At 40.6% G+C, this 10034-nt stretch overlaps 1 protein-coding gene across 1 annotated transcript in view; it reads left to right on the top strand.

Annotated features, from left to right (window-relative positions):
* Positions 1-713: 713 nt before the first annotated feature.
* LOC110498748 (FERM and PDZ domain-containing protein 2-like) overlaps positions 714-10034 on the top strand; it is a 48600-nt gene continuing 39279 nt past the window's right edge. The window contains exons 1-2 of the mRNA XM_036955541.1: positions 714-961; positions 9877-9998. Coding sequence (XP_036811436.1) covers positions 9878-9998 — 121 coding nt within the window. The 5' untranslated portion in view covers positions 714-961; position 9877. The remainder of the gene's footprint in view (positions 962-9876; positions 9999-10034) is intronic.

Here is a 10034-nt window from a genome sequence, read left to right as displayed (position 1 = left end):
TTGTATTGTTTATTATCTATTTGACTTGCTTTGGCAATGTCAACATATGTTTCTCATGCCAATAAAGCCCCTTAAATTGAAATTGATTGAGTGTGTGTGTGTGTGTGTGTGTGTGTGTGTGTGTGTGTGTGTGTGTGTGTGTGTGTGTGTGTGTGTGTGTGTGTGTGTGTGTGTGTGTGTGTGTGTGTGTGTGTGTGTGTGTGTGTAAGAGAGAGAAAGAGAGAGAGCGGGAGTTGGCTCTTCAGTCAAACAACAATCACACGTGATTTTTGAAGTTCTCATTTAAAAAATAAATAGGCCTATTTTTTAACATACTTTGTGTTTATAGAACTGAGCAGAACATACTTGTCTCACCTTTCACCTCACTGTTCAATTGACAGCTGGGCCGCGTTCCTCTGCCCAGGCGTTGCTGACTCCTGCCAGATTTTACAACGCCTATAAAGGTATTTATCAGGTAAGGTATCAGCTAACCACATCATATATTATCGCAATCTGTCAATCGATTACACAGTTGATGACGTCGCACGCAACCATTGGTTGATGCATGTCAATTCTGAGCAAGGGAGCGCGACCATTAGCTACAGTTTATCTTGCACAGAGTACTTGGCCACACCAATTGGTTGCTCACTGCCTTGCCACTTGTCACACTGCTGCTGCGTAATCCAATTGAGTTCTTATAGCTGGAGTCTAAAAATAGTCCAAATTAACAGAAACACAGTATGGACATGTAATTAGGTGTGAGTACAGAACGTTATATGCGATGGAGAAATGTGTTATTTCCGCTCTGTCATGTGGTGGAATTATAGATGGATAGATGAAAAATCGCTTGATAGGCTAGAAAAAATTGCCGATGGAGAGCACAGCCACAGGTGGAATGCTATGTGATGCTTGAGGGGATTACATTCGAGCTGCAGGTATTCTGAAGAAATTAAGAGGGACTTCAGATATCGAATGAATTAAGGTAAAGTTTTGGGTTAATTGGATATAATTCCGCAAAAATATAGACCTACATGTGGTATTCTATGAATGCGTAAAAGTTCCGTACCACAGCCAATGAGTGAATGCCGATATGTTATTAGGAGTTAATTGTAGGTTTAGCTTTCCATTAGGTAGTTAACAGTTGAATTGCAGTTTCTTGACAATAGTCTGGTAGGCATGATCTCAACCTAAAGATATGTTATCTTTAGTGAAGCAGATATGTTACTGTGTCATTTTAGCCCATTAATTACATTATTTGGCAATAGATTTTTATATTTTGTGTTTTAAATGAAATGACAGCATACATATAGCCAGTTATCATGCCTTTATGTCCAAATGTATGTCCAAATTGAAGAAAAAAAATGAATTCCAGTTTGTCTACAAATTAATAATTTATATGTTGGATTCACGTTTCCACCTTAACCAAAATCTCAGTTAAATCAAATTAAACTTAAATTAAACTTAAGTTTGATTTAGGCCTAATCCTATTCTTTAATTTAGATTTTTGGTTGAGTTGGAGATGTGAATCCAACATGACTGATTCATTTGAAAAACAAACTTGAATTAAAGCCAGACTAAGTCAGTGGCACAGATTGAACTATCCAAGCGGAAGATAAATCTCCTTCTAATGTTGATATTTGGTTCCATTGATAACCGAGCAGTAATTCTGCTTTGAAAGTTGATAAACTTGTAACCTCACTTCAGAGAAAATGGCCCTTGAATATGGCACTTTTTTGGCTACACCCATTCAGCATTGTTCACACCCGCTTAAGCTTTATCCCCACCCAGCTCTTTATTAAGGATTCAGATGTGAGGCCATGTACTAAACAACCAAATATTAAGACTAAAGGCTGGTTTATACTAAGGGTGTGTTCGTAAATTCAATCTGGAGTGCCAGAGTGTGCTCAGAGTGAGCTTGTAAACTCATAGCGTTGTCAAATTGTGCGTTCAGAACGCACACTGGACGCTCTGGCGGAGGAGTAGGGTTGATCCGAATGTTCTGATCTAACAGCAGTCAAGCACCCAAGCTAGGGGAAAGGAGGATACCTAGTCAGTTGTCCAACTGAATGTATCTTCCGCATTTAACCAAACCCCTTTGAACCAGATAGGTGCGGGGGGCTGCGTCTTCGGTGTCCGGAGAACAGTGGGTTAACTGACTTAGCTAACTAGCTAATGTTGGCTAGCTTGCTAGCAGTGGCGATTTTAGCATGTAAATCTTGGTGGGGCAAATAAAATAAATGTGTGATGTATGCCAGCAAAGCCACTACACAACAAACAAACAATACATTTAATTGCACTATAATGGTGACAAACGGTGCACAGAAACGCATTCACCGTTCATTAAGCCTCATTTACTGCCTTTTAAAGAACATAGCTGATATGGCTGACTTGCTTAAACAACTGTGGTTTCTACTAACAATTTAAATGTACAAACTATGGCATAAGGGGGCAACAAGTGCAAAAGAGGCAATCCGTAATTTCGATTAAGACATTAATGAGTGAGCAATGACGGACATAGGCAATAAAACTATTTGTTCAGCACTTTTGAAATGTACAGCGACAGAATTCAGAACGTGGGCCATTCTTACAGTGTACTCCCTGTACAACAAGTCAGAGCCGTAGGATGAATAAAGAGGGCATATAAACAGACAATGAAAGCTCTTACAATATTCAATGATTACATTTCTCTAAAACAGGTTATGGGCAAACAAGCACACACCGGCCACGAATGATGTGTTTACAATACCGCATGAGTGAAAATAGACCAAATTATTAGGAAGTAGATTTAATCTTTATCTAAATCACAACAATAGACACAGTCTGCTTAAACAAATAACACACAAACCATTATACGTTTTCATGTCTTTATTGAACACACCGTGTAAACATTCACAGTGTAGGGTGAAAAAAGTATGTCAACCCTTGCATTTGCATTGCTTCTTGTGAATAGCAAACTCACAATTTGTGATTTTACTTTTTATTTTTTATAGGGCAGAGCAGCTCTAACCAACATCTTCAATCTCATCACATTTATTGGACTCCAAGTTAGCTGCCTCCTGACTCCAATTAGCTTTTGGAAAAGTAATTAATCTAGGGGTTCAGATATTTTCCACCCTACACTGTGAATGTGTAAATTATGCATTCAATATAGACAAGAAAAATACAATTATGTGTGTGTTATTAGTTTAAGCACACTGTCTATTGTCGTGACTTAGATGAAGATCAGATCAAATTATGACTAATTTATGCAGAAATCCAAATAATTCCAAAGGGTTCACATACTTTTTTTTTCCACTGTATGTGCTCTTCAGATATGAGATTGCTTTGTTGTAAATCCTTATTTGGCATCCAATTAAATGTTCTCTAAACCTTCTGTTCCATGTTTTTGTACTGCTTCTCTACTTTTTTAGCATATGTGGGGGGTTTTGTATGCATAAACACTTCTCTGAACTTCATACTTCACATAGAGATGGAATTCATGATTCATTCAAGTCTCATTTTGCTGTGTAACACAATCTGTGGTAAACATACAATATTTTCTTCACACCTTCCGCAGCGTGATGTTTCCTGTGAATACTCTAACGACGTGGATCCAACAGTGGTACTGTGCCTTCAGAAAGTATTCACAGCCCTTGACTTTTTCCACATTTTGTTGCGTTAAAGTATGACTTTGTTGCGTTAAAGTATGACTTTGTTGCGTTAAAGTATGACTTTAAAATTGATTCAATTTAGAATTTTTTTTTGTCACTTGCCTGCACACAAAAGTGGAATAAATAAGAAATGAAAAGCGGGAATGTTTTGAGTCAATAAGTATTCAATTCCTTTGTTATGGCAGGCCTAAATAAGTTGAGGAGTAAAAATGAGCTTAACAAGTCACATAATAATTTGCATGAACTCACTCTGTGCGCAATTATCGTGTTGAACATGATTTGTTACTGACTACCTCGTCTCTGTACCCCACACATACAATTATCTGTAAGGTCCCTTAATCTAGAAGTTAATTTCAAACACAAATTCAACCACAAAGACTAGAGAGGTTTTCCAATACCTCTCGAAGAAGTGCACCGATTGGTTGATATATATATATATATATATCAAACAATTTTTTTTCTCCATGCATTGAATATCCCTTTGAGCATGGTGAAGTTATTAATTACACTTTGGATGGCATATTTCAACGGAGAGGAAGGGAACCACGGGGATTTCACCATGAGGCCAACTTTAAAACAGTTAGAGTTCAAATCAAAATCAAATGTATTGGTCAAATACGTGATTATCAGATATTATTGCAGGTGTAGCGAAATGCTTGTTCTTCTAGCTCCGACAGTGCAGTAATATGTATCAGTTACCCAAAATACACAGAAATCTAAGTAAGGAATAGATTAAGAATATATACATATATGTCAGAGTGGCATTGGACTAAGATACAGTGGCATAGTATAGAATACAATATGTACATATGAGATGGGTGATGCAAGATTTACACACAATTGAAGTGACCAAGATAGTATAGAGTGCAATTTATACATATGAGATGAGTAATGCAACATATGGAGACATTATTAAAGTGGCTAGTGATCCATTTCCTTAAAGTGGCCAGTGATTCCTAATCTATGTCTATAGGTAGCCACCTCTGATGTGCTAGTGATGGCTGTTTAGGAGTCTGATGGCCTTGAGATGGAAGCGGTTTTTCAGTCTCTCGGTCCCAGCTTTGATGCACCTGTACTGACTTCGCCTTCTGGATGATAGTGGAGTGAACAGGCAGTGGCTGGGATGGTTGATGTCTTTGATGATCTTTTTGGCCTTCCTATGGCATCGGGTGCTCTAGGTGTCCAGGAGGGCAGGAAGTTTGCCCACAGTAATGCGTTGGGCAGACCACACCTCCCGCTGGAGAGCATTGCGGTTGTGGGCGGTGCATTTGCCGTACCAGGCGGTGATGCAGCCCGGCAGGATGCTCTCAATTTCCACCTTCTCCACTGCGGTCCCGTCAATGTGGATAGGGGGGTGGTCCCTCTTATGTTTCCTGAAATCCACAATCATCTCCTTAGTTTTGTTGACGTTGAGTGAGAGGTTATTTTCTTGGCAACATACTCGCAGAGCCTCTTCACCTCTTCCCTGTAGGCTGTCTCATTGTTGTTGGTAATCAAACCTACTACTGTTGTGTCGTCTGCAAACTTGATTGAGTTCGAGGCGTGCTTGGCCACGCAGTCATGGGTGTACAGGGAGTACAGGAGGGGGCTGAGCACGCACAATTGTGGGGCCCCAGTGTTGAATATCAGCGAAGAGGAGGTGTTGTTTCCTGCCAACACCTTTGGGCGATCCATCAGGAAGTCCAGGGTCCAGTTGCACAGGGCGGGGTTCAGAACCAAGGCCTCGAGCTTGATGATGAGCTTGGAGGGTACTATGTTGTTGAATGCTGATCTATAGTCAATGAACAGCATTCTTACATAGGTATGCCTCTTGTCCAGATGGGACAGGGCAGTGTGGTGGCAATTGCTTCGTCTTTAGATCTATTGGGCCGGTAAGCAAATTGAAGTGGGTCTAGGATGGCAGGTAAGGTGGAGGTGATATGATCCTTGACTAGTCTGCCAAAGCACTTCATGATGACAGTTGAGTGCTATGGTGCGATAGTCAATTAATGGCTGTGATAGGAGGAAACTGAGGATGGATAAACACTGTTACTCCACAACACTAACCTAACTGACAGAGGTAAAAAAAAAAAATAGGAAGTCTGTACAGAATAAAAATATTCCAAAACATGCATCCTGTTTGCAACAAGGCACTAAAGTAGGATTGCAAAAACATGTGGCAAAGCAATTCACTTTTTGTCCTGATTACAAAGTGTTATGTTTGGGACAAATCCAATACAACACATTACTGAGTACCACTCTCCATATTTTCAAGCATAGTGGTGGCTGCATCATGTTATGGGTATGCTTGTAATCTTTAAGGACTGGATTGTTTTTTTAGGGTAAAAAATTTAAAGAATGGAGCTAAGCATAGGCAAAATCCTAGAGGAAAACCTGGTTCAGACACTGGGAGGGTATTTCACCTTTCAGCAGGACAATAATCTAGAACATAAGACCAAATCTACACTGGAGTTGCTTACCAAGAGACAATGAATGTTCCTGACTGACCGAGTTACAGTTCTTGACTTAAATGTAATTTAAAATCTATGGCAAGACCTGAAAATGGTTGTCTAGCAATAATCAACACCATTTGGACAGAGCTTGAAGAATTATTTTTAAACAAAGTTGGCAAATGTTGCACCATCCAGTTGTGGAAAGCTCTTAGACTTACCCAGAAAGACTCACAGCTGTCATCACTGCCAAAGGTGCTTATACAAAGTATTGACTCAGGGGGTGTGAAGGGTTATGTCAATTAGTTGTTGTTGTTTTTTTCAAATTTATTTTCAATACATTTGCAAACATTCCTGAAAACATGTTTTCACTTTGTCATGATGGGGTATTGTGTGTAGATGTTTTGTATTTAATGCATTTTGAATTTAGGCTGTAGTACAACAAGATGTGGAACAAGGGGTGTGAATACTTTCTGAAGGCTTCAGCTCAGTCTTTTAGTATGAATACCTATTTTGTTATCCCTGACTCACAGCACCAACAAGGCCGTACAATTTATGGTATAACTGTGATGATGACGTCACCACAAATCACTTCCTACATATTTTGTAGACATGTCTCTACCTGCTGGAACCAGAGTTACTAGACTACCAATTAAAGCATTGACGTTTATTGGATCATAGTACCGTATATCCTTTGATTTTCAGGGATGACATATAGCTACATTCATGTAGCTACACTCATCACGCAGTCAGTGTATAACTTCACAGCTTGGAGAAAAGTGAACCAGTATCCCTCTAACATTAGGTTTTATACTGAACAAAGATCTGAACTCAACATGTAAAGTGTAAAGTGTTGGTCCCATGTTTCATGAGCTGAAATAAAAGTTTCCAGAAATGTTCTATACGCGCCAAAAGCCTATTTCTCTCCAATTCTGTGCTTAGTGTGCATTTCTCCTTTGCTAAAATAATTCATCCACCTGACAGATGTGGCATATCAAGAGGCTGATTAAACAGCATGATCATTACACAGGTGCATCTTGTGATGGGGACAATAAAAGGCCACTCTTTAATGTGCAGTTTTGTAACACAACACAATGCCACAGATGTCTCAAATTTTGAGGGAGCGTGCAATTGACATGCTGACTGCAAGAATGTCCACCAGAGCTGTTGCCAGATAATTTAATGTTCATTTCTTTACCATAGGCCGCTTCAAACGTCCTTTTTCGAGAATTTGGCAGTACGTCCAACCAGCCTCACAACCGCAGACCACGTGTTTGGCGTCATGTGGGCGAGCGGTTTGCTGATGTCAACGTTGTGAACAGAGTGCCCCATGGTGGCGGTGCGGTTATGGTATGGGCAGGCATAAGCTACGGACAACGAACACAATTTCAATTTTATCGATGGCCATTTGAATGCACAGAGATAACGTGACAAGATCCTGAGGCCCGTTGTCGTGCCGTTCATCCGCCGCCATCTTTTGCGCCAGCATGATAAATCACGGCCCCGTGTCGAAAGAATCGTTGAAATGGTTGCATGTTGCATGTTATATTTTTGTTCAGTGTCATTTGAACCTCAGCCGGATGCTACCACAGTCACGTCTCATTGTAACGCTTCACAGTCACCTTGGTGACGAGAGGGAGACAAATGAAAGACACAGAGAGTAGCCATATCAGAGCAAATCCTCCAGGCTCTGCAGAAGCCTATTACATGGCAAACTGAAAGCTCAACGTGTGAAAGCACCGGTGTGCATGTGAGAGAGGGAGAGGGTGGCTAGAGAAGGGGAGGGGGCGTCTGTATTGCTTTGCATGAGCCCTTTAGTCCGATCAATCACCTCACTCATTGTAGATAATCATTCATAGCTACTTGTCTAAATGGACCAAATTTACTGTTCTCCTAGTATCTCTGTCCTGTCAAAGAAAAAGATCACTTTGAGCTAATGGTTTAAGCAATTAGACCATATGGTTGTGTGGACACTCTTCAATGATTTATGGAAACAATCAAGTTTCGTGCGTTCAACAGTTTTCATTGTACTCCAAATAACGACCTCGCATATTTTGTCACAGAGTCTATGATGAAACAACATGTGTTGCTCATATTAAGCTATTACAGCGTTTTGAAGCAGAAATTCAGAAAAATGATTTAGATAATATACAGTGCCTTGCGAAAGTATTCGACCCCCTTGAACTTTGCGACCTTTTGCCACATTTCAGGCTTCAAACATAAAGATATAAAACTGTATTTTTTTGTGAAAAATCAACAACAAGTGGGACACAATCATGAAGTGGAACGACATTTATTGGATATTCCAAACTTTTTTAACAAATCAAAAACTGAAAAATTGGGCGTGCAAAATTATTCAGCCCCCTTAAGTTAATACTTTGTAGCGCCACCTTTTGCTGCGATTACAGCTGTAAGTCGCTTGGAGTATGTCTCTAGCAGTTTTGCACATCGAGAGACTGACATTTTTTCCCATTCCTCCTTGCAAAAGGTGGCGCTCAGTGAGGTTGGATGGAGAACATTTGTGAACAGCAGTTTTCAGTTCTTTCCACAGATTCTCGATTGGATTCAGGTCTGGACTTTTCACTTGGCCATTCTAACACCTGGATATGTTTATTTTTGAACCATTCCATTGTAGATTTTGCTTTATGTTTTGGATCATTGTCTTGTTGGAAGACAAATCTCTGTCCCAGTCTCAGGTCTTTTGCAGACTCCATCAGGTTTTCTTCCAGAATGGTCCTGTATTTGGCTCCATCCATCTTCCCATCAATTTTAACCATCTTCCCTGTCCCTGCTGAAGAAAAGCAGGCCCAAACCATGATGCTGCCACCACCATGTTTGACAGTGGGGATGGTGTGTTCAGGGTGATGAGCTGTGTTGCTTTTACGCCAAACATAACGTCTTGCATTGTTGCCAAAAAGTTCAATATTTTGGTTTCATCTGACCAGAGCACCTTCTTCCACATGTTTGGTGTGTCTCCCAGGTGGCTTGTGGCAAACTTTAAACAACACTTTTTATGGATATCTTTAAGAAATGGCTTTCTTCTTGCCACTCTTCCATAAAGGCCAGATTTGTGCAATATACGACTGATTGTTGTCCTATGGACAGAGTCTCCCACCTCAGCTGTAGATCTCTGCAGTTCATCCAGAGTGATCATGGGCCTCTTGGCTGCATCTCTGATCAGTCTTCTCCTTGTATGAGCTGAAAGTTTAGAGGGACGGCCAGGTCTTGGTAGATTTGCAGTGGTCTGATACTCCTTCCATTTCAATATTATCGCTTGCACAGTGCTCCTTGGGATGTTTAAAGCTTGGGAAATCTTTTTGTATCCAAATCCGGCTTTAAACTTCTTCACAACAGTATCTCGGACCTGCCTGGTGTGTTCCTTGTTCTTCATGATGCTCTCTGCGCTTTTAACGGACCTCTGAGACTATCACAGTGCAGGTGCATTTATACGGAGACTTGATTACACACATGTGGATTGTATTTATCATCATTAGTCATTTAGGTCAACATTGGATCATTCAGAGATCCTCACTGGACTTCTGGAGAGAGTTTGCTGCACTGAAAGTAAAGGGGCTGAATAATTTTGCACGCCCAATTTTTCAGTTTTTGATTTGTTAAAAGAGTTTGAAATATCCAATAAATGTCGTTCCACTTCATGATTGTGTCCCACTTGTTGTTGATTCTTCACAAAAAAATACAGTTTTATATCTTTATGTTTGAAGCCTGAAATGTGGCAAAAGGTCGCAAAGTTCAAGGGGGCCGAATACTTTCGCAAGGCACTGTATGACTGTATCTACCCATGGCTGTGTCCCCCCCAGGATGGGCACGTTCGTGACCCTGGCGGAGGTGCTGGAGGCCCGGGGGTCACCTCTGGAGGAGGATGAGGTATGGTGTCTGCTACTGGGCACCGCCGAGGCCTTAATGGAAATCTCTCACAAAGGTACCTGGACATATTTCTATGCTTTTCCGGACCCAT

Source organism: Oncorhynchus mykiss, chromosome 20 (genome assembly GCF_013265735.2).
Source record: "Oncorhynchus mykiss isolate Arlee chromosome 20, USDA_OmykA_1.1, whole genome shotgun sequence".
NCBI classification, from domain to species: domain Eukaryota; kingdom Metazoa; phylum Chordata; class Actinopteri; order Salmoniformes; family Salmonidae; genus Oncorhynchus; species Oncorhynchus mykiss.
This window is presented reverse-complemented; position numbering and strand designations above follow the sequence as displayed.